Genomic DNA, 26500 nt, shown 5'->3' with positions numbered 1-26500 from the left:
TCTGTTATCCATTATTTATCCTGTGCCATATATCCGTTTTTCAATTTCCGCCATTGCTACTCAGCAGCTTGTTTATATGAACTATATTAGTGTTTCTGAAGCAAACAGATTTTACCAGTGCAGGGCAACACTACATGATATTTTCATTACTTTAAAACACTTTCAGTTTTTGGTGTTACTGTTCCTTTAATGTGATGTGCCCATTTGTGTTTGTTGCTTATGGAAATAAAATGTGTATAGTGTATTTGATATTTAAACTAAAAGTTTACATTATACGTTAGATCTGGCTATGAAACTCAATTTTTTTTGTTATTCCTTCATGTTACAGGGTTGGTTAGTAGATCTCATCAATAAATTTGGCACATTAAATGGTTTCCAGATCTTGCATGATCGGTTTATGAATGGCTCAGCATTGAATGTCCAGATCATTGCAGCTCTAATAAAGTAAGAACTACTTTTTCAGTTTTCATTTTTGTGCTTGCTCTCTAACTTTAAAGTTAGTTAAAATTGTTGCGACCCAGAGTCTTAAAATGAAAGCTGTTAAGAAAAATGCATTGTTTTCTTGGTTGTCTGACACCCCACTACATGTCTGTAAATGTATTTTTAAATAATAACGGCAGCTGGCAAATTTACTTGAATATGAAATGATATAGACATTTGAAAATATCTATGAAAAAATAGTCACTTGAAAGCTAAGCTAATTATTTTTCTTTATTTTTATCTATAGGTCGTTTGGACAGTGCTATGATTTTTTAACCCTTCACACAGTTAAGAAATACTTCCTTCCAGTTATAGAAATGGTTCCACAGTTCCTAGAAAATTTAACAGATGATGAGTTGAAAAAAGAAGCAAAAAATGAAGCCAAAAACGATGCTCTATCCATGATAATAAAATCCCTAAAGAGTCTAGCTTCTCGAGTACCAGGTCAAGAAGAAACTGTCAAAAACTTAGAAATATTTAGGCTAAAAATGATTCTTAGGTAAGTTTTAGCTTCTCTGGTTATTACTTTTGCAGAGTACTGTATTAACCAAAAGAATACAAAAGTCTATCTACATGTAAGGATTTTTCAATGTCTGGTTCTGTCACTATCTGTAATTTTTTTGTGTGTTGCTTTATTCATTGTATAACCCTTTAAGATATTGATTTGCCACTTACAGGCACTCATGCAACTTCTCTAAGTTTTGTGCTCTTTGAATTCTGACTAACTACTTACTACAGGCACTCGGGTTCCTAAGCACATTCGCATGGTTATGTGCTCTTAATTGCTAAAGCCAGCAATTTCTACAAAATTTCCAAAACAATCTTGTAGCACCTTATCTGCTGCAATGTCTATGGGGGAAAAATAACATAACTTGTGGACTGTAGAAACTTAATATGAATAGTGAATTACAGTTTTCATAGATGATGCTATGGCCCCTGCTTACTGAAGTAAATTAGTGCGTTTATACTTCTTTAAGGTAACCCACAGAGAGGTTAAAGCAGTACTGGCATCCATTAAACTTTTTTTTTTTTTTTTTTTTTAACCATGTTATTGTATTTTTATTATTAGCTTTTATTTTCCAAAAAAGATCTTTTGCAATTTTGCCCCATGAAGCAGCCATGTTAGTGCTTGACTTCCGCACAGCATGTAAATGCCTCCCATGGAAAAAAGGCAGATTCCAGGCTAACTTTGCCCTTTTTTATTTGTGCGTGTAAGGGGGAGAGCCCTTTGAAGCAGGCAGGCAACAGAAATCAAGACCAAGGCATGTCTGCTGTCTAGTTTTCTATGCTGTACAGGGGAGAGGGCAAGGGGAAAGGCACATGGACAGGTAGCAAGAGCTAGATGGGCAGAGGGAGACAGTTTCTGACATCAGCTAGCTCAATTGTTGACACAGTTTGAGAAGCTATAGTAGGGTTGCTAGACAGTCAAGCTCAGGATCTTATATAGGATTTACCTATAAAAATAGATCTCAAGGAAAAAACAGCCAATATGACCTATAGGTACGGTATGGATGTAGATTCCTATAGTTATGTTCTTTTTTGGTGTCGGTATCACTTTAAACATATTTGGAAAATAGATATTCTAGATGATTCAAAATTGGTAAATGTGATTTTCTAGGAAAACCCAGCAGACGCCAATTCTTTGCTTGACAAAATAAAAGCTAATATCCCTATATCTATGTTTGTGTGTGAGGTTTAGCTGGTATGATGGGTGCTTGAGTTAATGGTGCTGGATAAGAAATTGTCTAAGATGTATAATAAGGGAATATGGGAATAAAGGGTAAGATACAGCATCAAAAAATCTTGAGTATTCCCAAAAATTAAAGAAAAGAGTTTTAAAAATACAAAATACATTTATTAGGACATGATGATTTAAAGCCTACTCAGTTCTTCAAACAGAGTAGTTTTGGGATGATGTCATGACCCCCCCCCCCTTCCACATACTGCTTTATATACACATGTGACTACCAATTTAATAAAGGATAATAGTTAACTAGCTGAGTAGGGGGAAATATGTATGTTAAGCAAGATCTGGCTGTGCTAAATGCTGTATATGGTCCTGGATGAATGAAAACCTTAATTGACCTATGGTCCTATAATTTTCTTAAGTATTGTGCACTTTTTATTATTGCAAACTTTTATGGTTAGCAATTGTGCTAGACCGTTCAGTAGAAATAAAATATTCTTGTAGAATTTGTCAAAATTACATTTTCATATCAATTAAAATTAGTGGTAACCTTACCTTTTTTAATTTACATTATTTAAAATGTATTGCAGATTGTTACAAATTTCTTCCTTTAATGGAAAAATGAATGCACTTAACGAAGTCAACAAAGTGATATCTAGTGTATCATATTATACGCACAGACATGGAAATCCAGAGGAGGAGGAATGGTTGACTGCAGAGCGTATGGCAGTAAGCTTCTTTTATTTATTTGGAAGATCTGAACTTATTTGTGTCGGTAATGTTAATATCAACCAACACTATGTAAGGTGGTGCTGTACAAAGATTATTCTTTTTTTCAGGCTTTTGTAATTTTGCTTAATATTTTTTCCAGAATATATTATGTAAGGATATAGAATCAGTGAGTTCAAGCTTAAAGGGATTCTGTCATGATTTTTATGGTGTAGCTTTTATTTCTAAATGACACTGTTTACACTGTAAATAATTCACTCTACCATGTAAAATTTCATTCCTAACAAAACGAGTTTTTTGTATTGTAGGTGTGTAGGCAGCCATCTCAGGTCATTTTGCCTGGTCATGTTCTTTCAGAAAGAGCCAGCACTTCAGAATTGAACTGCTTTCAGGCAGGCTATTCTTTCTCCTACTCAGTGTAACTGAAGGTGTTGCAGTGGGACATGGATTTTTATTACAGAGTGCTGTTCTTATATCTACCAGGGAGCTTCTATCCGGTTACCTACCCATTGTTCTGCTGCTGGGGGGCAGAAGGGAAGGGACTCCAACTTGCAGTTCACCAGTAAAGACTGACTGAAGTTTATCAGAGCACAAGTCACATGACTGGGAGCAGATGGGAAACGGACAAAATGTCTAGCCGCATGTCAGATTTCATAAATAAATGTAAAAAAAATCCGTTTGCTCTTTTGAAAAACAGATTTCAGTGCAGAAGTCTTTTGGTGCAGCAGTATTAACTGATGAATTTAAAAAAAAAAAGTTTTCCCATGACAGTATCTCTTTAATAACAAGTTTTAGGTAATGAGTACTTTTCTGGTTTGAACTTGGCCAGGGTGTAGCCAGGGAGGGTTGAGCCTTAGTATATCACCGTGGCTCCAGTTTAGCTGGTTCTGATTTTTGAAACAATGTTGCAGAAAATGAATCCGCTGAATACCTAATAGTTAAATGCAATCTGTAATTTGCATATTACCACTTAGAAAAAAAACCTATATAGTGCTTATATGAATGCCAACTGGAATTCCTGAATTTTGTGTGTCACTAATTAAGATGATAAAGGATTTCGTAATCTCCTTTTTATTTCCATAGCCTTTTTCATGCCTTTTTGTAATTAAATTTTAGGAGTGGATCCAACAAAACAGCATCTTGTCAATTGTTTTGCGGGATAGCCTTCATCAACCACAGTATGTAGAGAAGTTGGAGAAGATTCTGCGGTTTGTGATAAAAGAAAAAGCATTAACATTGCAAGATCTAGACAATATTTGGGCAGCTCAGGTACAGTGATTTTATTATTTTCTGTAAACTGGTCAGTTTCTTGCATTTATACTTGATTAAAGGCTAACTAGCCATAGACATTGCAGTTTTCTGTAAAATATCACATTAAACTGCCATTTAAAAAAACATACTGTTGCATATAAATACAACCTTTTGATTAAGAATGCACTTTAGCTAGTGGTGTATCCAATTGAGTAATCCAATATAGGAAAACTGCTATTTAAATAGAATACCTTAGTTTTTTACATAAGCCCCTTCAGGTGGGGTTGTGTAAAATAAGGTGTCAAAAAACTATGTGGACCTCCTGGTTCAATATAAATTATTTATTTTCTTTTACAAAGACTTTGCTTATACCAACAAACAAAAGGAAAACATGTTGGTCTATCTGTGTGCTCACTGGGTAGGGCCCCTCTTAGACTAACAGCTTCATGCAACTCATCCTTCACCTTGTTCCATTGTGATGTGATTGGATCTGGACCTTTTGATTTCCAGAGAATCTGTGCGCCACTCACTGGAATGCTGAGGGGGGACATCAAGTCCCAGAGACTATCACTTCTGATGTGGAGAGATTGCATTACATTGAGTCTAAGGATGGTGGCTGAACTGGTCCCAGCAAGCATGGACAGACTTGGCTTCAGTGCAAGCACACTCTGCTGATTTTGGTGCATGATGCTGAAGTCTTGCGTTTCTTCACCAAAATCGGCAGAGTCTGTTTGTGCTGAAGCCAACACAATGGTTTCAGATGCGAAAAGGAAATGAGGCTACTGCCTGAGCATGGGTTGAAATTGGGCTTACATTCTTATTCGGCCTCCGTGGCACTTAGCCTTAGAGCTAGCCACAGGAAAACGCATCCACTTTCATATCTATGGGATTTTCAGTATATTTATCATTAGTGAAAGTAGGAGTAAGTGATATTTGACCATTTTATAAATACAATTTGAAAAATTCCATAGGAAAGAATCATATGTGGATGAACATTCCTGTGGTGAGCTCTACCTTCATTCTTTGATAAGTGCCCCTTAGTGTGAAATTAGGGGTGAACATGAGTTAAGGATTAATGAATTGATACACCAGCGTGTTTTTTTTCCCTACATCTATAATATTGTTGTGAGGTAGGAGCATACAAGGAGAATTTGAATTAATAAGGCTACCGTACCTTTTCATGACTAGACCAAAGACTACAAAGTATATGAAAGACATTTTCATTTTTTACATCCTTTTCACAAAATATTACTTTATAAGCGATCCCTACATAAAACAAATGAAAACCTTCAATTGTACAAAATGACTGCTGCTGGCAATGCAACCTTTTCAGTTGCTGGGCAGATATCTGTAAATGTGTGAAAATTATTTGCATTTCTGTGTGATAGGGGTCCCTTAATATTTTCAAGAAATGTCATGGTTTGTTTCTGGCTATTCAAGGAAGTGATGTGTATTTTTTATTTAAATATAGATTATGTTATACTCTGACATAATAAAATCTCAGAGTAAAATAGTGATTGATTGCTTTCCATGTAGATCATGAGGCAAAAGCATGTAGTGATCACCACAACCCTTATTTCCATTTACTTGATTACTACAGTTGCCAGTATTTGTGTAGTAACTCATGAATTTTTAGTCTAATACCCATGACATTTTAGTTCATTAAAAGTTGCATTTGGTTTTTAAAGTGGGGGTTAATTCTTTTTTTCAGGCAGGCAAACATGAAGCCATTGTAAAGAATGTCCATGACCTCCTTGCAAAGTTAGCTTGGGATTTTTCTCCAGAACAACTTGACCACCTGTTCGATTGTTTCAAGGTAAAACATTTTAAACACAGATGTTTTTGATTTTAACTTTTCCACTACTGGCCAGTGTGTAATAATTCAACTGCTTTTTGCTGCAGTGCTCCTGTTTGGATGACCAACTAAGTTTTGCTTTCCTAATTAGATTATAAAGCATTTTCTGGCTATGTTTTAGGGTACTTTTTATACACAATTAATTGCTGGTGTGAAAATGCATACTTTGGCATTTTGTTGCCTAAATTTACTTTAGTAGCTGCAAACAGGCTGACACTGTGCCTGTCCATGGAACTACAAGCCGGAGCAGACTTCATAGCACAGAAAAGTGGATCATTTGCTTCCTGTGCCCCTAGCCTAAGACTGCTTCCAGAAAATACACTGATCCATTGGCCTCTGCTCCCTCCCTGTCTGGCAGTAGCCTTAAGGATCATGGCAGCTTCCTTAAGGTTCTTAAATGATATACTTTTTATTTTCTTCTGACAATTCTTTGCTGCAGTGGTGCTAATACCAATATCCATATTGTGTGTTGCTATACTACTTTGCAATTTTTGAGTATCCTATTACAGAGCTTTGCTGTTATGATCCCAAACATTAGTTTTTATGTATTTCCCAACACTATTTTGTTTTGCTGAAAATATTTAATGTTTTAAATGGTAACTTGTTATTCATTTCTAGGCAAGTTGGACAAACGCAAGCAAAAAACAACGTGAGAAACTCCTTGAATTGATCCGAAGGTTGGCAGAGGATGACAAGGATGGTGTAATGGCTCATAAAGTATTAAACCTCCTTTGGAATTTGGCACATAGTGATGATGTACCAGTTGATATCATGGACCAGGCACTAAATGCCCATATAAAAATTTTGGATTATAGCTGTTCGCAGGTTGGTAAAGTAGGTTCACTTTACATACATATATACTTCTCTCGTTTTTCTTTTCAGACATTTCTGTTTTCTTCTGCAACCCTTTACTGTTTAGACAATATCAGATTACTGGTCCTTTTCTTCCATACAGTGTTTTAAAGTCCAGGCACTCCCTGGGTTACTAACGAGATAGGGTCTGTAAGTTTGTTCTTAAAGGAATAGTTCAGTGTGAAAATAAAAACTGTGTAAATAGATAGGCTGTGCAAAATAAAAAATGTTTCTAATATAGTTAGTTAGCCAAAAATGTAATATATAAAGGCTGGAGTGAATAGATGACTAATAAAACAGCCAGAATCCAACTTCCTGCTTTTCAGCTCTATAACTCTGAGCTAGTCAGTGACTTGAAGGGGGGCCACAGGGTACATTTCTGTTCAGTGAGTTTGTAATTGATCCTCAGCATTCAGCTCAGATTCAAAAGCAACAGATATGACCCATGTGGCCCCCCCCTCAAGTCTCTGATTGGTTACTGTCTGGTGGCCAGGGTAACCAGTCACTGTAAACCAAGAGAGCTGAAAAGCAGGAAGTATTGCTCTGACTGACATGTTATACATCCAGTCACTCCAGCCTTTATACGTTACATTTATATTAGAAACATTTTTTATTTTGCACAGCCTATTTATTTACCCAGTTTTTATTTTTACACTGTACAATTCCTTTAAGATGAATTTGTATGTTGAAAATACATTTACTTATTTAATGCAACTTAGACAGATGTTTGTCTTAACATAGTATTTATTTTTACTTTTCTGTGATATTTATCTTTACCTTTCTGTCCTTTGCAGTAGAGATCACATGCCAGAGGGGATTGGGGCAGGTGGTTTATTAAGGCTAAATGCTAATAAAGGCCAAGCAAACCATAGTATGTTACTGTAATAGCCTCTTTTTGTAGGAGTGTGTGAGTTTTATGTAAGTTGGATGTTTGTAACTCTAGGGCTTATTGTATTAATATATTTATCAGTGTTTGAATATATTGTTTTTCATAATTACTGAAAATAAGTCTTCATTGAGTTACTCTACAACTATATATAAATAGAATGCTTCATATGTGTAAGTTTAGACATCTTAGCTGTTATTCAGAGAAATGTAATATTATTTGCTAGTACCAGATTCCATAACTACACAATGGCACATAGTAAGGGATAGTTTGCATTATGTGTCAAGCTAAAGGAGGTTAGGGAACTGGTGCCTGCAAACTATCATGTCTTTCTTGCAATCTGTCTAATCATCAATGTTTGTTTAGGAAAAAATTAAACCAATTAAATATGGTTTATGCACCTTTTCTGAATAAGCCCAACTGAATGAGCTCATGTCAAATAAAGGGGGTGGGGTATTTTCTCTTTACATGCAGATGTTGGATATTTATCTGTACACCCATTTATTGTTCGGTTCTGCAGAATGTGTTGGCTTTACGAATACACGTTAATTATGATAACTGCTTATTATAAACACAATTATTGGATAGATAATTACCTGCACAGCAACAGTTAAAGATGAATTACATTTTTTAAAGTTGCCTATCACAGACAAATGAAAAATTCCCTTGCTCCTATATCCTGATAAATTATTATTCTGTTGGGCATGGGACACATTTTAAGCAAGTTAACCATTAAATTAAAAATGTACACATTGAGGGTAAGCAGAACTACTCTAAATCTGGTGCCAAATTGCAACTAGCTATGTTAACACTTGTTGCTCACAAAGTCCTTGCGACCTTACTTCTTAAGGGGTAGGGCAGTTTATGGTGATGGCGTTTAGGGAGCTAGCACACGGGCAGCGTGCTATAATGAGAAAACGCCAGCTATGCATTCGCAGCGATTCGATTTCCGAAGTCGTTCGAAGTTTCCTCATGAGGCAACTTCGGGCGACTTTGGAAATCGAATCGCTGCGAATGCATAGCTGGCGTTTTCTCATTATAGCAGGCGGAAGGCAGTTCGGGGAGATTGTCGCCATGCAGAAGAGGCGATTAGTCGCCAGGCGACTAAATCTCCCCGAATCTGCCCGTGTGCTAGCTCCCTAAAAGATTTTCTGTTTGTAGTAGAGATCTCCAAATGATTAGCAAGCATTACTAAGGACATGCAGCAGTGTAGAGTCACTGGAGGCACTGCAAATGTTTATAGGGACAGTAACACCAAATCATAAGTGTTTTAAAGTATAAAGTGCATCTCACTGACCTCGTTCCCCGCAGCGGGAGCGCTGTAGGCTAGGATAAAAAAAAAACTGCGAGGCAGAGTGGGTGCTTGTTTCAGCTTGGCCGAATAAAACCCGCCACATGTAAGAAACACCATTACGCCTTCTCCCTAGAAGACGCATACATTATCTCTCCCTGTGTGCGGGCTGCCTTTTGGTTTTTTCCACGTGCTCCTGCTCCAGCAACAGCAGAGACAGCGTGTGCAGCACACAAGGACAGGGGGAAGTTACCTATGTGGATTAAGTGACTCCAACTGCCATCCTCGTGCTTAAAGTTTTTTCTTCCTGCCTGCCTCATATCCACAGCAGGTTAAATGACCTGGCTGGGGTTCTTATCCTATTACTGCACACAGACTCCCTCTGTCTCCCCACCAGACACCATGTCTGAAGGCCGAAGCAATGGCTTTTTTCCCCAGGGGAGCACCTGCAACTCAGTTTAAAATTCTAGCTTGTGCAAAATGCCTCCGGCACCCTAATACACTGGTACCATGTCGGAAGGGCCCTGTGAAAACCTTTTTTTTTTTCCAGGGGCAGTACCTTCAGCCTCTGTTATGTATTAGCCTGCGCCAAATACCGCAAGAGGCTTTCTGAATAGAGTCACTACAGCGCACACCTTTGGTCCAAAACCTGGTCCAAAATCCAAAAGGTCGTGGGTTCAGCTCCTCAAAAAAAAAAAAATTTACCTCGGGTGGACCAGGCTACTCAGGGGGGAGCCTCCAGTCTCCTGCAGAGAACCTTCTCCACCGTAAAGTGGGCATCACATTTGGCCTCCGGGTGCGGAGTCATTGGATGCGCTACTTGCCACCTAGACAATCAGAGACCCTCAAAACGCAGGACTTTTTTCCACATCCGAGGAAGAGAGTGATACTCCTCCCAGACACACTTCTCCCATCCCACTAGACTGGGGAAGATCATGATCGCTCCGAGGGCGAGTTGTTCCTGTTCCCGTTCCCGTTCAGATACTGACGAGAAGCAGTCATCTAGAAACCTTCAGAATCAGTAGATTTATTAACCTCGTCGGCATTGGAGACCCTTTACCTCTTAGAGCCGTGGGCCTAGGTCGAGTCTTCCATTCCCGACTGAATTACAGAAAAGTGGTTGTCTCCTCCATCAGTAGATGCATCTGTATTCCGACTTCCAAAATACAGTTTTACCGGTCCCTGAAGCCCTTTCCTTCAAGGACTCGATGGATAAAAGATTAGAAAAATGTCTACGCTCTCTTTCAGCTTGTGGTTCATCCCTTCACCTGGTCCTAGCCACAGCATGGATTAACCGAGCCATCCAATCCTGGTCCGACTCCCTCATCAACTCCTTCGCGGAGAGTACACCGCGTCACAAATTTTCACAATGGGCATCCCTAATCAAGGAAGCGAATGACTACATCTGTGAAGTGTCTCTTGATGCAACCCAAGTGGATCAGTAGGTCTTCAACCCTAGCAGTGGGCAGCCTGCAGGCCCTTATGGATGAAGATATAGTCAGCTGACCATTCCTCTAAGAGGTCTCTAACTTCCATCCCCTTCCAAGGGGATGCTTCTGTTCAGCCCTGACTGAACAAGATCATAAGCCAGACTACTGGAGGTAAGAGCGCTCTGCTACCTCAACCAAAGGTTGCTAAACTGGGAAACAGACTTCCTAAGCCGACAGAACCTGGACCTAGGAGTGTGGTCACTGAAGGACCAGATCTTCAAGCAATAATGAAAAGGTGGGGGACTCCAGAGGTAGACCCTGCGGCAACCAAGCACAACAGAGAGTTTTCAATCTTCCTAGCCCTACAGGGATCCACTGACCATAGACACAGAGGCACCGACGGCCACCTGGCACTCTACGCCTTCCCACCGCTGCCACATACTGCAGAACCATCAGGAAGATACAACGGGAACGAACCATCCTCATTCTGATAGCATTGAGGTGTCCTCAAAGAGCGTGGTTCACAAATCTACTCAACCTTCTGTGGCAAAACCATGGATTTTGCCTCCTCTCTCAAACCTTCTCACTCAGGGAAATATCAGACATCCAGACCTGTCAAATCTAAACTTGACGGCATGGCTCCTGAGCCAAAATCCTAACCCAGAAGGGATTCTCCAAGACTGTGACACACATGATGTGCGCAGCCCGGTAGCCGGTCTCAGCCAGGGTCAATCACAGAGTTTGGTCCACCTACCGCCTCTGGTGTACCAAAAACATGGTGAGGTTCAGTGCTATCCTTCCAGTCATTCTGAGGTTACGTCAAGACGGCCTCTCCATGGACCTGTCCTTAGGTTCCCTTAAGTCACAGATCTCGGCGCTATCCGTACTTTTCCACAAATGACTAGCATTGTTTCCTGAGATCAAGACATTCATACAGCCAGTAGCTCATGTGGCTTCACCAATACGGGTTTCAGCCCCTCTCTGGGACCTCACTCTAGTTCTTCGAACTCTACAACATCCACCTTTTGAACCACTTGGCTCTGTGTCTTTTCAGGGGATTACCTGGAAAACCGTTTTTGAAATGACTATCTCATCTTCTACCAAGACAGGGCTGTCCTTCACACCTTCCCCCTTCCTACCAAAGGTCGTCTCGGAGTTCCATCTAAATCAGAAATTGTTATTCCCTCCTTCTGCCCTGCAACTGCTATCCAGAAGGAAAAGACCTTGTATACCCTGGATACCCACTTCCAAATTCTAACAATTCGATACCTGGTGGCTTCTGACACTCGCTTTGGCAGAAAGGTGCCTCAGGCAGCAGTGCATTTAGGCCTCATTCGCCCACCCGGGTTTTCAGGGGACAGCTTTGGTATATCCCCACTGTCCCTGTGTCCCCCAAGCTAACTATGAGAAAAGGAGATTTTGTGTACTCACCGTTAAAGCTCTTTCTCTTCAGTCACTTGGGGGACACAGAGCTTCCCTCCCTGGACTGAGGCTCACATTCTTCCATCAGACACTATAAGTGTGACATGTTAATTATTCAAGTTATTATTCCTGTTGAATTTGATACAAACTGAAGCATAAGCTCCGCCTGCTGGGGGTATAGCCAGTGGAGGAGGAGCCAACTTCTTTTATTGTTGTGTCCTGCCTCCTAGTGGTACTAGCTATACCCCCACTGTCCCTGTGTCCCCCAAGTGACTGAAGAGAGAGAGATTTAACGGTGAGTACACAAAATCTCCTTTTCCCAAAGTTCTCCCGTGGATATGCTGAATACATTTTCATGTTCCATTTGCTTTATTACTACAAATATTCTAATGCTGGCTTGTCCTGCATTTTTAGCTTGCTTTGCATTAAGTAGCTATTGTCTTCTCACTGCAGGTTGGATTTAAATAGTTTAAACAGCATTCTAATTTCATTATAAGAAACCTGGATTGGACCTACTTTGATGTGAATGGGGCATAATTAGCCTGCATCATATTGGGGCCAGTCCCTGGGTTATTTCATAGCCTGTACTGGAAGACACTATAAGTCTATGAGTAGCACAGCTGTTACATGCTGGTTCCTGCATTGAAGAATTTGAGTTTGTAGGTTTTTAGGATCAACAACCATCCCTTCTAATATTAGTTACCTTTTTGAATTTCTGGTTAGCTTTCTTTTGAATCTCCACTATGTGTTCATTAACTTTCCTGGTTATTTCCCACATCACAAGGGTGTGTCTGGAAAAGAGGTGCAATGTATCAACATTTGTGTGATTGCATTGCCACAAGAAAGGCAGGAGCTGAGGAAAATTATATTTGTATTTAGAGCATCCATGGTATTACAACTGAATAATTCAGAATACTTTAAGTAAAGGTGGCCATACACAATAAGATCCGCTCATTTGACGAGGTTGCTAAATGAGCAGATCTTACCCCGATATGCCCACCAACGGCATGGCGATATCGGGGTAATCCAAGCGTTCAGCCCTAGTGCCGTGTGATCGGATTACAACGAAGAGAATGGGCGCCGACACAATGTGGTTAACATCAACTGGCCGATTTGTTCCTCAATCGCCAAAAAAATTAATCAAACCTCCCCGATATCTTGGCCAGATATTGATCGGGAAGATTCGTCGGAAGCCCCCATACACTGGCTGATAAGCTGCCGAATATGTCTAAAGGACCAATATCGGCAGCTTTAAAATGCCAGTGTATGGCCACCTTAAGTCCTTTATAGCTTGTAGACATTAAAAGGGTTTTAGCGTACTTTGGCCTAGTGTGTGAGCAACAGATATTGAGAAAAAAAAATTGGTTACGTAAATATTACTTTTCTCTAAAGTTCGATAAAGCATGTTGTTTAGCTTATTTTATATGTCTTATCTGTCTTTTCAGGATCGAGATACTCAAAAGATTCAATGGATAGATCGATTTATAGAAGAGCTTCGTACAAATGAAAAGTGGGTAATTCCTGCACTTAAGCAAATTAGAGAGATTTGCAGTTTGTTTGGTGAAGCACCACAGAATTTAAGGTAAGGTTAATCATTTTGCCATTAATGTTTTAATTCACTGTATGCATTAACTGTAAAAAATGTGTGCAATCACAGTTTAGAAAGAAATTAGTGAAGCTGTAGGCCCAGTTTTATACAACATAACGCTTTTTAAAGGAGAAGAAAAGCCATCTTATTTTGGAGTGTGAAAATTTTCCAACATTACTATGTGGCACATTTGCCAACACAGATCAGAGTCAAGATGGTGTTGCTGTGGTGCCATAGAAATTACCTTGGGTTTGCGCATTTTTCACTACAGAGAAATTTTTACTTACTGGGAGATATCTAAACATATCTAGACATTCAATATGTATCCAATGTTGCGTGCACTTTCACAGACCAGCAGAAGACGGTGGTTAAGAAGAAAGAAACTTAATTCTCCCAACACTCCTAACGCGTTTCGTGTTTTGTCACACGTAACAATAGGCATGCATACGAGTATGTGACACTACACAAAACGCGTTAGGAGGAGTGTTGGGGGAATTAAGTTTCTTTCTTCTTAACCACCATCTTCTGCTGGCCTTTGAAAGTGCATGCAACATTGGATACATATTGTCTGTCGGGTCTACCTAAACTGCGGGTTCGGGGCATCCCCCCCGGGCCAGGGACTTCGGGCGGTGAGTAACCTGAACATGAATGCCTGTGAAAGGTCCAGGGCATTCGCACCTGGACCCACCCAGTAATATGGTGAGCAGTTATATTAATTAGCCAGTTTAAATTGCTTCACCTTGTCTTAAAAAGAAGGCAAGGAGTTTGAGCATATCCAACCCACTTGTGATGAGTGTGTGTGTGTGTGTATATATATGTGTATATGTACATATGTTTGGTTGAGAATGCAAAAGTATCTGGTGCTATGCTGTGTAGTCATCTAGCAAAATATCCATTATGTCTGATAATGCCAGTTATTCTAAGGACAACACCCCTCCTTGAATTGTGTGTTTAAATCTGAATATTTGTCTTTGGAGACATTTAGCTGTAGAGACTCTGTCAGTTTAGCAAGGTGATCAAAATGTATCCCAAATGATATATAATGATATTATTGGCTGTGTTTTCACATCTATGTAATATGCTTTACAATCCTGAGACCTCAAATGTGCAGTATTATTTTGTGTGGTTAGCTGCCAGTGCAAAGGAAAACAATACCCCTGAACATTGCAGATCTGTGCTGTATGCCAGGAAATGTAGATGAAGTGAATCTCCCAGTGGCACCATTAGATTTTGGCAAACCAGATGCTTTACATTTACTCTCAGGCAACAGGACTTACACTTCTGCACACTTGTATACGGCTGACTACTACAGCATTCCTTCCATTCCATATATTTCAGAGGTCAGGGGGATTCCCCTGTGCAGGGAGGGGGGATGGATGAGGCCAAACAGTGGCACAACTTGGAAGGATTCCTAATATCTTTGTGTGACCTGCCCTGGCCTCCACTTGGTTTAGTAGAGCCATTCAGTCCTCATCAGAAACCATGGTCAATGATCTCCAAAGAGGGCTCAAATTGGACATCCTTTAATTTGTGAAGTCACTTCTTGATGCAGCTGCCTATCTTTGTGACAACATTCTGGGTGCTACTACAATAATTGTGCAGACATTGGCATTGTTGGTGGCAGTGCACCAAACCCTTTGGCTGAAGAACTGGTCCTCAGACCTCCGCTCAAAAAGGTCCCTTACATCACTCCCCAGTAAAAGAAAATAAGCCATTTTCATAAAATAAACTTTTCTAGTGGTATGTGTCATTGGACAATGCTAAATAGAACATTGCTATTTTAGTTAGGGCCACCTCCTGTCTCCAACCATTGGTTGTGCTCATACTTAAACTACTCCCACACTCTGCATTGTTTCATGTCAGTTGATCTCTGAGGGAGCACAATACCATCAATATGACTTTAAAAAAATGGTGACTTAAGGTAACCTATATAAAAGGGAAATGGTGTTATCTTTTATCCACTATTTAACCTGTGCCATATAGCAATCTTTCAGTTTCCGCTATTGCTGCACAGCAGCTTGTGTAAAAGAACTATAGTGGTGTTTCTGAAGCAAACACAGCATTACTTTAAAACACAAATTTTTTGGTGTTAATGTTTCTTTGTCACACTCCTCTGCGTGGTTGACTGCTAGGATAAACACAGCAAAAATACATATATGACTGAGAAAACCCATAGCCACTTAAAGTATAATATGTTTTATGCGGTTAATTACATTGGTATTTAAAGGGTAATTAGTATAATTACCTATATAAAAGGGAAATGGTGTTATCTTTTATCCACTATTTAACCTGTGCCATATAGCAATCTTTCAGTTTCCGCTATTGCTGCACAGCAGCTTGTGTAAAAGAACTATAGTGGTGTTTCTGAAGCAAACACAGCATTACTTTAAAACACAAATTTTTTGGTGTTAATGTTTCTTTGTCACACTCCTCTGCGTGGTTGACTGCTAGGATAAACACAGCAAAAATACATATATGACTGAGAAAACCCATAGCCACTTAAAGTATAATATGTTTTATGCGGTTAATTACATTGGTATTTAAAGGGTAATTAGTGTTTTGTTGCTGCAGTACACAAAAAAATGTGTATTTGTAAATATTAGCCAATATTAAGGTCTACTCTGCTGAGCATTCCTAAAAACTTTAAAGATTTACTGGTACTCCATTTTGAGAAACAAGCAGCCAAATCACACCTTAAGTCTGCCTAATCAGGTACTATACCTTAAAACAAGATATAGTATTGATTTTGAAAGAATGGTTTTTAATGTTTGCTAAACTGCATCCTTTCCCAGCACCCAGATACCAGCTTAACCCATTTACTTTGTTGAATTCATGTTGTCGATCAGCGTCGGTACAGTTGTTAAAACTGAATTGCCAAGAATTATGTGATGACACAGTTTATTATAGCATTATATAATCTTATGTCTGTATTATTTGCAGTCAAACTCAGCGCAGTCCTCATGTGTTTTACCGTCATGATTTAATTAACCAACTTCAGCACAATCATGCTCTTGTTACTTTGGTGGCTGAGAATCTCTCCTCGTACATGGACAGTATGCGACAGTACTTAAAAGGTATGTTTTTTTTCATTGCGGTTCTGGTTTTGGTAGCGTTTTTTTTGTGGGCTTTTATTGCTAACTATTATTACTAACCATTCCACATTGGATGATAGGATGAATTCTTATTTTCCCATTTCAGAATGTGTTCAGAGTGCAGTTTATTGAACTGCAGAGAGGGGGCCTCTTTAATAAAACAAAAGACTTCACAACTTTTCTTTTAATAGTCTGTTTTGTACATGGGGGTTTCAAACTATGTACCAAAGTGACTGCTCTGATTATCAGTCAGATGGAAGAGACAGTAAGAGATGAAACTACGTGAAATTAAAGGGACACCAAAAAATTCCCTGCCCTAGTGTATTTGCCTCAGAAACTTTACTGTAATTAACATAAACAAGCTGCTGTGTAGCCATGGGGGCAGCCATTCAAAGCTGAAAAAGGAGAAAATGCACAAGATGCACAGCAGATAACAGATTAACTCTGTATTATGCAATGGGATTCTGCAGAACATAGCTGTATCCTGTGCTGCCTCCATGGTTACGCAGCAGCTTGTTTTATTATTGTAGAGTTTCTGAAGCAAACACACCAGTTTTACCAGTGCATGAAACATTATATTGTCATTCCTTTAAAGGGGTTGTTCACCTTCAAAAGCATTTTCCAGTTCGGTTGGTTTCAGAGAAAGACATTTTCCAATCACTTTCTAGTTGTGACTGTTTTTCTAATATTGAAGTGTAAAGTTTTATCTTCACCTTCTAAAGCAGCTCTGGATGGGTCGCCAACTCTTAACATTTAGTTAATAATTTTATCTTTAGCCCTGCTGAGCAGAATCCCTGAGTTTCATTAAATACAGTTGTTAGAATTGATACAATAGTTGCTAATATCCCACAGATGCTGCTGAGAAATATAGTGGCTAATTGTATCAACTAAATGTATCAAATTGTAACCGTTCATAATACTCCTGGATCACTGAGCTGCCAGCCTAAAGCACTAGACTGAGACAAAAACTTTAAACTTCAATTTTGGGAAAAGTTAAAAGATGGAAAGCAATTAAAAAAAAAATCTTTGTTTATGGTAACCAATCTGAAAACAAACTTTGGAAGGTGAACAACCACTTTTAACTTTCAATTTTTCATGTTACTGTTCCGTTAAAGGACCAGTAACAAAAAAAAATGTTTAAAAATTTGTTTTAAAAATAAACACCAAGACAAATGAAACTTTTTAAAAAACAAAGCCTTTATTAAGAAATAACTTACAGAAAATCCACTTCCTGTCCTCTTCAGAAACGGCGAAAAGGTGACCATCCATACTGCATCGATCGATTTCTCCTCCTCCATTTTTTTTTTGATGTTACTGGTCCTTTAACTAACACTGGGGGATTGGCAATGGCAAAAGGGAGAGAAGTATGGCATGAGGAGCTTAAGGTGCTGGGGAGAGGAAGGGGTAGAAAAAATAACATAGGGCTTTTGACACTGAACAATAAAATAAAGCATACAGTACAAAGAGACACACGAAGAAGAAAGTGAATGCACAAGCTGAGTGCTAAAACAGTAGGATTGGTTTTGCCACTAGGATTAGTTTTCTGAAGTACTCTGAACTGAGTAATGAGAGGAAAAAAGTAATTTAACCTTTTGGGCAGTGTGTTGAATTTAATATGGGTTTTGTAATAAAGTTTCAAGTGTTTAAAATTCTGCCAGCCCTAATTAAGTAAAGATTATAACAAGCTTTTGAATGTCCATTCCACCTGCTTTCAATTAAATACGACCACGATTAGAACCCCTTAGTGCTTGTCTGTCTGTTCAAGAGCATGAAGTAAACTAACCAGGCTAGCTCTGCAACCTTGATTGCATAATAGACACATGCCTCTGTTCCAAACCCTTATTTTTGGTCCCGATACTGCTTTTCTCTTTAACCCAGGATACTGTAATCATTCTTTTGATAATATTTTTATATTTTTATTCTTATGGTTTAAATGTAAAATATTTATTATGTCAGTCACTTGAGAACAATGCTACATTGCTCTTTATTTTCAGAACATGGAGAATATGATCCACAAACTGTGAGACCAGGAAGTCGATATAGCCATGTACAGGAGGTCCAAGAAAGACTAAATTTTTTGAGGTATGCTTGCTATGAATTGTAAATTTTAAATATGTTTTGTCAAACAGTCATTGCCTTTGTAAGTATTCGTTGTTTCTAAAATTTTTGTTATAGATGGGAGAAAAAAAGACTGAAAACTGACCATGCTCTTAGGACACCAGCCTTGGTTAAAGCGATACATGTTCCTATACAAATCATAGGAATGTGTCAGTATCCAGTAAATGCTGCACACGGAATAGTTCCCCTATAAAGCCGCCTCCAGCCCCGCGAACCTGTGTGCAACAGACCGGCTGATACCACTAACAGATCTTCCACTTAGCCCAGTGACGCTGGGCTGGGGCCGAGTGATCCTTCCATAGGCTGAAATCCTGTTTTCATTAGTAATCAGTCTATGGAAGGATTGCGCTGCTCCCAGCCTCACTTCACTGAAACGGTTCAGAAGATCATTAATCAGTGTCTGAGGGTCGGGTGAACGCAGGTTTGTGGGGGCTGTCAGAGGCTTTGCAGGTGGGTTTTGAGGGGAACTTTTCCTGGTTCAGCATGTACTTGATACTGACACGTTCCTAGGGTTGTCACCTTTTCAGGAAAAAAAATACCGGCCTTCCTATATATTTTTTTCCCCCTATTAATAACATGGGGATCCGTTATAATTTTTACCAGCCAGGCTGTGAGTTTGCAGTGAGTTTGCAATTGATCCTTAGCATGCAGGTCAGATTCAAAAGGTTACGAGGCAGTAAACAATCAGTGGAAACCAAGAGAGCTGAAAAGCAGAAAGTAGTGTTATGGCTATTATGGTAGACATCCAGTTACTCCAGCCTTTATACATTACATTTTTGGCTAACTAACTAAACTATATTAGAAACATTTTATTTTGCACAACCTATTTATTTACCCAGTTTTTATTTTTACACTGAACAATTCCTTTAAGACTATCTTCCAAAGCAAATGACTACAATTAAAGGGAAACTCCACATAAACATAACTTAAGCTTTTTAAAAGCAAACAACATTTCAAGCAACTTTACAATATACATCAATTAAAATATATGCAGACTTTTCTTGATTTTTAACGGTTTGGAACAGTTTCCTAAGTCTAGCCCCCTGCTCTCCTGCTGAGCTGGCTGACTACTTTGCTGAGCTGGCTGACTACTGTTACTTTGTATCAGCAGCCAGCTGTCCTCAGCCTGCATCTCCAAACCCCACAATTTGCTGCACATTATGGTGCAATGCAATGTGGGTTATGTAGTTCCTGCATGCTATGCTGTCTGTAAGGGTTGGAGAAGTTGTTACAATTTGTAACATCAGTTTTTAGTCCCTCCTTCCCTGCCACAATTTCAAATGATACAGAAAGAGAAGAACTGTTAAACAGCTGCATTACAGCATAGAAAATTGCAGTTATTCATGCTTTTTGAAGAAACAGATAACTGTGATGGGCATATAAGGGTTTCTGTGTTATGTGGGCCTCTTTATCAAATTTTGGTTTGGAAGCCTGAGTTCACCTTTAATATCACCTTTGTGAAGCCCATAGTGTACAGTTTATGCTTAGGCTTGTTTACAGATGGACACTTGGCATAGTTCTGTGGGTCACTTTTGAAATTTCTTCAATAGATTTTAGAAACTACTGTATCTTATTTAGTACCTCAAACCCTGTATGTTTCTTTCTTAATGTGACCACTTCATCTTTCAATGCAGTTTTTCCCCCTAAATGTTTTATAATGGTGTGACTGCTTTATGGTATTATAGTGTGCTCTTCCACCCTAAAATTTAAGGAGATGCAAAAACCTCTTAACTGTAAACTGTAAATGTAAGCAATCTTCCAATATACATTTAATACAAATTTTCAATGGCTGTAAGGTTATCTGTAGATATTGCCGATATTAAATGTTTTTCCATGGTGTATCTGACTTTGGAAACTATGTAGAAGAAGCTGTCTGATTAAAGACCTCTGAAGAAGCATACTGCTTTTGGTTACAGTTGCATTACATTAACTTCAAAATCAATGGACACTTTTAATGACTGTATGTTTGAAAGCTTCTTGGAATAAAATTTTCTTTTGTTAGGAAAAATTTTATTTTGGGTTTTACCTTTTTCACCTTTGTTCTTTTGTGACTGATTGAAGCCAGCTTTTCCGCATAACAGTTTAAGCTTTGAATTATAGATTTTCAATTATTTGTCATCTTATAATATCCTGTTTTTCTTAAAGTATTAAAGGATATGTAGTTCTCCAAAAAAAAATTGCATATACTGTTTTACTTTGATCTTTTATTTACTTCATGGTGCTTGCATGCAGATTCTTACTAAAGGATGGCCAACTTTGGCTTTGTGCACCACAAGCAAAACAGATATGGAAGTGCTTAGCTGAAAATGCTGTCTACCTTTGTGACCGTGAAGCCTGTTTTAAGTGGTACTCCAAACTTATGGGAGATGAGCCGGACTTGGATCCAGACATAAATAAAGATTTCTTTGAAAACAACGTGCTGCAATTGGATCCTTCCCTTTTGACAGAAAATGGCATGAAATGCTTTGAACGTTTTTTTAAAGCTGTAAACTGTCGAGAAGGAAAACTTGTTGCAAAACGGCGAGCTTACATGATGGATGACTTGGAACTCATAGGACTTGATTACCTGTGGAGGGTAAGCACCTGCACCTGTTTTGACCTGAACCACCCCTTTTATTTTAAATCTCCGATTTCTACAAAATTATTAATTCATGATCTGCTGGAAAATTGAGTATGACATTCTGTTAAGTCTTTAATTGTAACTGTATAATATATTGACAAAGCTAGATCATTTTAATGTATCTTATCTACTGGTGAATTAGTATCTAAATGTAAGCTTGTTGCATTGCAAAGTATGAGCTTTATAGATAATGTGTGTTCATTGTTGTATAATTGGTCACTGAGACTGACAAAAAGGGATATGCAACCTTTAGTGACCAAAATGTTTGTGAAACTAAAGATCCCAGTTTTCTTGCATCGGTTGAGTTGATTGGGCATTTGGATTTATTTTGTTTAGTTGTGCAGTATATTTTGCCATAAAGGCAGGTTAATCTTGACATAGTTTAACCTGAATAAAACTAACATTACATTTTTTTATGCACTAGGTTGTCATTCAAAGTAGTGATGATATTGCAAGCCGAGCAATAGATCTTCTTAAAGAAATTTACACAAACCTTGGGCCCAGGCTGCAAGTCAATCAGGTGAGTTTAGACTTAAAATATTATTGTAGCTATTATTGTGGATATCTAATATTTTGCAAAGATAGTTTTGTGGTTGTTAATTTAGTGAAGGTTTATCGCCAACCCTTTTCCCCCACTATGTATTGATTAACAGTATGGACTAAGAATCAAGCACAACTCACTTTCCAGTGATACTATCCATTATCTGTATTTTTGCTTGCATTGCCAGCTGACATGCAGCCTAGCAAACTCAAATAGCCATGGCAGAGATGATGTTAAATAACTTGTGCAATTGTAAAACATCATTAGTTTTTTTTGGGGTTTTTTTTTTTTCGTCAGTGGCTCTGGTAACTGTATTATATTTTAAACGCACTGAGTTTGATGCCTATCAAAAAAGACAAATGGCTTCAAATGAGAACAATTGAACACCATTTTTCAAGTTCTCGGTATTTCACTTCATATCATACAAAAGTTTCATTTTTATGCTGTTTGCTTAAATGTGCTTGGATTAATATTGGCCCGGTCAATTTGACTTTTACTCTTTTGCGAAACAAACATGTTAATGGTAGTACAGAAATATATTCTCGGAACAGGAAGCATATTAAACAAACAGCATATTACAGCATCTTACTCCCATGTGATTAAATTAAAGGGTCACAATATTGATGGCCAGGCATGTTGAAAAGCATTTTGTTAAAAACATCTCTTAACAATATTTTACTAAATTCTTGTAGAGTCTCATAGCATTTCTTGCTTACTTTCACCACTGTTGTTTATTTCTGTTTCATCAAAGTATGACCATTATCCTGTCTACATGCCATACATTACTTAAATTACTTAATTCTAAAACACACTTGATTTAACTTCTTATATTCTTACTCATATTCTACTTTTTCCCCCAAAGGTGGAGATCCATGAAGATTTCATTCAGTCTTGCTTTGATCGTTTGAAAGCCTCATATGACACACTGTGTGTACTAGATGGTGACAAAGACAGTGTTAACTGTGCAAGGCAAGAGGCAATTCGAATGGTCAGAGTATTGACTGTTTTAAAAGAATATATAAATGAATGTGATAGCGACTACCACGAAGAGCGAACAATTCTTCCAATGTCAAGGTTGGCTTGAATTACATTTTCCCAACTTTTTTCCCTGTTTCATTTAACAATTCGTATTTAACAATTCGTACAATAAGTGATGCGTAATAAGTGCATTTATAAAGCAGTTTAAGTAGAATTGCTGTTTAAAGGACCAGTAACACTAAAAATTAAGTTTAAAATGTATTCTATACCCCTCATAACAATGCATCTACCCTGCACAATGTTTCTTGTTTCAAGTACTTTATGTACAATTAACATTAAAAAAGTTCTCTTCCTGTTTTCTAAAAGGCGATAGGACGACTTCAGTTGTGCCAGACCCCTATGTGCGCGTTCCACAGCAGCTCCCAACATCACCTCCTCAAACCAGAAGCCAGTTGCTAAAGCTTTAGAAAGGATTTTGTCTCCCCATGAGTTTTAACGCAGCAAGATGTATTGTAAATCCAGTCAGTCTGCTGGGCGTTCCACTCACAGCACAGCAATACGGAAGTAACAATGCCAATGTGCACCCTCCCCTAGGAGCGTAACTTGCAGGAATGTTGAAGTAATGGAGAGCTTACAAGGGGAGAGAAAATCCTTTCTAAAGCTTTAGCAACTGGCTTCCGGTTTGAGGAGGTGATGTCAGGAGCTGCTGTGGAGCGTGCACGTAGGTGTCTGGCACAACTGAAGTCACACGATCGCCTTTTTAGGGAACAGGAAGATAACTTTTTTTTAATGTTAATTATACTTAAAGCACTTGAAATACAAGTATTGTGCAGGGTAGATGCATTGTTAGAGGGGTATAGAATACATTTTGAACTTAATCATTTTTAGTGTTACCGGTCCTTTAAATGCCTCTCCGTGCCTTAATTCTTGTTCAGTCGCTGTCGTTCTGGCATCATATTTCATCATTCAATAATTCCTTTCTATTCTGAATAATAATAGCCTCGTCTAAAACACTCTACCATTGCTCATAGAAATGTTTAGAATTATGAATGCATTATGTTCTTAAAGGCCAATTCAAAATAAAATGTAAAAATATTACACCCCTTTATTGTTGTGTGTGTGTGGGGAGGGGTTGTTGACACCTGAAATGATTTTTCTTTCTTTTCATTAGGGCATTTCGTGGGAAGCACATCACTTTGGTAGTAAGGTTTCCAAATCAGGGACGGCAAGTGGAGGATTTGGACATATGGTCTCACACAAATGACACAATAGGCTCTGTGCGGCGTTGTATACTTAATCGAATCAAAGCAAATAGTGCACATACAAAAGTTGAACTCTTTATTGGTGGAGAATTGATAGATCCGTCAGAAGATAGGAAACTGATTGGACAATTAAATCTCAAAGATAAAACTGTAAGTAAATCTGTTATGCAAATGAATATTATCTAAATTGCAATAAAACCATAGAAAGTTAACTAATTTATATTGACTTCTTAAGTCAGTGCAAGTGGAGTCGCTAAGAAGTTCTGATACCATTTGAAAAAGCAGGAGGCAACAGGCCATGGTTTTGGTTTTGTTTCCGTACAGGTGAATAGGGATCACTTTTTCTTTAATTTATTTCCATTTATGTTTCAGTTAATAACAGCCAAACTTACCCAGATAAGTGCAAATATGCCTTCAAGCCCTGACAGCTCATCAGACTCTTCAACTGGATCTCCCGGAAATCATGGAAACCATTATAGTGATGGTCCCAATCCAGAAGTAGAAAGTTGCCTACCTGGTGTGGTAAGTAAAGTTTTCTTACTGAAAAGATTTAAGCACAGGAGTCTGTTTTACTTACTTATACAATACTTACTTATTTAATTACAAGGGTTAAACATTGCAGCATTACACTATGGGGGCATATGCAAGCCCTCTCTGACAGTCACATACACAACCTAAAGCAATAAGTCATTGGTGCAGGACTGTATAAGGGGCAGATTAATTAGAATTGACTATTTACAGGCAGAACCATGGCAAAATATTCATCTGGTTAGTTTTTTAAACCTCTTTATTTTCCAAATAATATTCATAGAGGGAAAAAAGCAGTTTTTGGGAGCAACAGGACAAAGTTTTGATGTAAAATCCGGGAAAATATTACTTAAAATCAGGGAAATGCACCCATTGGAAAGCATTATAAATTGTTGGGACCACAAATAAAAATGTAAAATGTGTAAAAATGTAAAATCAGTGTACTTAAAATCGAGGTTTCACTGTAACATGAAAATTAGTCATTGGAGCACCCCAACAATGATACCTCTTATTGGAGGAATGTAATGTTATGGAAGCATGTTAATGATATTGAAACTTTCAAAATTGTAAGTAAAAGGAAGTTCACCTTTAAATGAGTTTGACATTATGAATTTTAGCCTTCCTGTTCTGCATCATTCCATCCTATTCTGTTTGTCCAGGTTGCAGACTAACAAAGAGATTGACTGTCAGGTTTCATTTTTATTGTTCTTTATTTTTATTACTTATCATTTTATACAGGCCTCTCCTGTTCATCTTCCATTTTGACATCTGCTGATTGATTAATTGCTAGGGTATTTAAGCCTTAGCAACTAGATAGCAGTTTAGGTTAGGTGCTACAGAATCCACACCAAAATTTTAATGGTGAATTTCGATTTTAATATTGGATGTGTCAGGCTCAAATAAGAACATTTAATTTTGATGAGCATCCTCTCTTTATATAGTGATAACATTTTAACATTTCATTAAAGGGATACTGTCATGGGAGAAAAAAAAAAATTCCAAAATGAATCAGTTAATAGTGCTGCTCCAGCAGAATTCTGCACTGAAATCCATTTCTCAAAAGCGCAAACAGATTTTTTTTATATTCAACTTTGAAATCTGACATGGGGCTAGGCATTTTGTCAATTTCCCAGCTGCCCCTGGTCATGCGACTTGTGCCTGCACTTTAGGAGAGAAATGCTTTCTGGCAGGCTGCTGTTTTTCCTTCTCAATGTAACTGAATGTGTCTCAGTGGGACATGGGTTTTTACCATTGAGTGCTGTTCTGAGATCTACGAGGCAGCTGTTATCTTGTGTTAGGGAGCTGCTATCTGGTTACCTTTCCATTGTTCTTTTGTTTGGCTGCTGGGGGGAGAAAGGGAGGGGGTGATATCACTCCAACTTGCAGTACAGCAGTAAAGAGTGATTGAAGTTTATCAGAGCACAAGTCACATGACTTGGGGCAGCTGGGAAATTGACAAAATGTCTAGCCCCATGTCAGATTTCAAAATTGAATATAAAAAAATCTGTTTGCGCTTTTGAGAAATGGATTTCAGTGCAGAATTCTGCTGGAGTAGCATTATTAACTGATTAATTTTGAAAAAAAATTTTTTCCCATGACAGTATCCCTTTAAGTTGTTGTAAGAACTCCAACTGTATACATTTTTTCCAAAGGCATGTACTTATTGAAAGTATTTTGCGAGTAGAAGTGTACATTTTTCATACTTGTCTTTTCAGGTAATGTCCTTACATCATAGGTATATATCTTTTCTTTGGCAAGTTGCAGACTTGGGCAGCAGCTTAAATATGCCACCTCTGCGTGATGGTGCACGAGTCCTCATGAAACTTATGCCACCAGGTAAGAAAGAAAATGTTCAAAATCAGATCCATAAACTCTTGTTCTTTAATTATA

General features: G+C 38.2%; 1 protein-coding gene across 4 annotated transcripts in view; it reads left to right on the top strand.

Moving 5' to 3' along the window:
• usp9x.S (ubiquitin specific peptidase 9 X-linked S homeolog) overlaps positions 1-26500 on the top strand; it is a 132180-nt gene that overhangs the window by 41333 nt on the left and 64347 nt on the right. For 3 of the 4 annotated variants that reach the window (XM_041583748.1, XM_018249219.2, XM_018249220.2), the window contains exons 7-21: positions 329-444; positions 728-979; positions 2758-2896; positions 4013-4165; positions 5859-5963; positions 6621-6836; positions 13329-13465; positions 16412-16545; positions 18558-18645; positions 20914-21256; positions 21726-21821; positions 22705-22916; positions 23992-24232; positions 24455-24604; positions 26326-26446. In XM_041583748.1, the coding sequence (XP_041439682.1) occupies positions 329-444; positions 728-979; positions 2758-2896; positions 4013-4165; positions 5859-5963; positions 6621-6836; positions 13329-13465; positions 16412-16545; positions 18558-18645; positions 20914-21256; positions 21726-21821; positions 22705-22916; positions 23992-24232; positions 24455-24604; positions 26326-26446 (2503 nt within the window). The remainder of the gene's footprint in view (positions 1-328; positions 445-727; positions 980-2757; positions 2897-4012; positions 4166-5858; positions 5964-6620; positions 6837-13328; positions 13466-16411; positions 16546-18557; positions 18646-20913; positions 21257-21725; positions 21822-22704; positions 22917-23991; positions 24233-24454; positions 24605-26325; positions 26447-26500) is intronic. The other variant, XM_018249221.2, reaches the window with a different exon arrangement.

Source organism: Xenopus laevis, chromosome 2S (assembly GCF_017654675.1).
Source record: "Xenopus laevis strain J_2021 chromosome 2S, Xenopus_laevis_v10.1, whole genome shotgun sequence".
Classification (NCBI taxonomy): domain Eukaryota; kingdom Metazoa; phylum Chordata; class Amphibia; order Anura; family Pipidae; genus Xenopus; species Xenopus laevis.
This window is presented reverse-complemented; position numbering and strand designations above follow the sequence as displayed.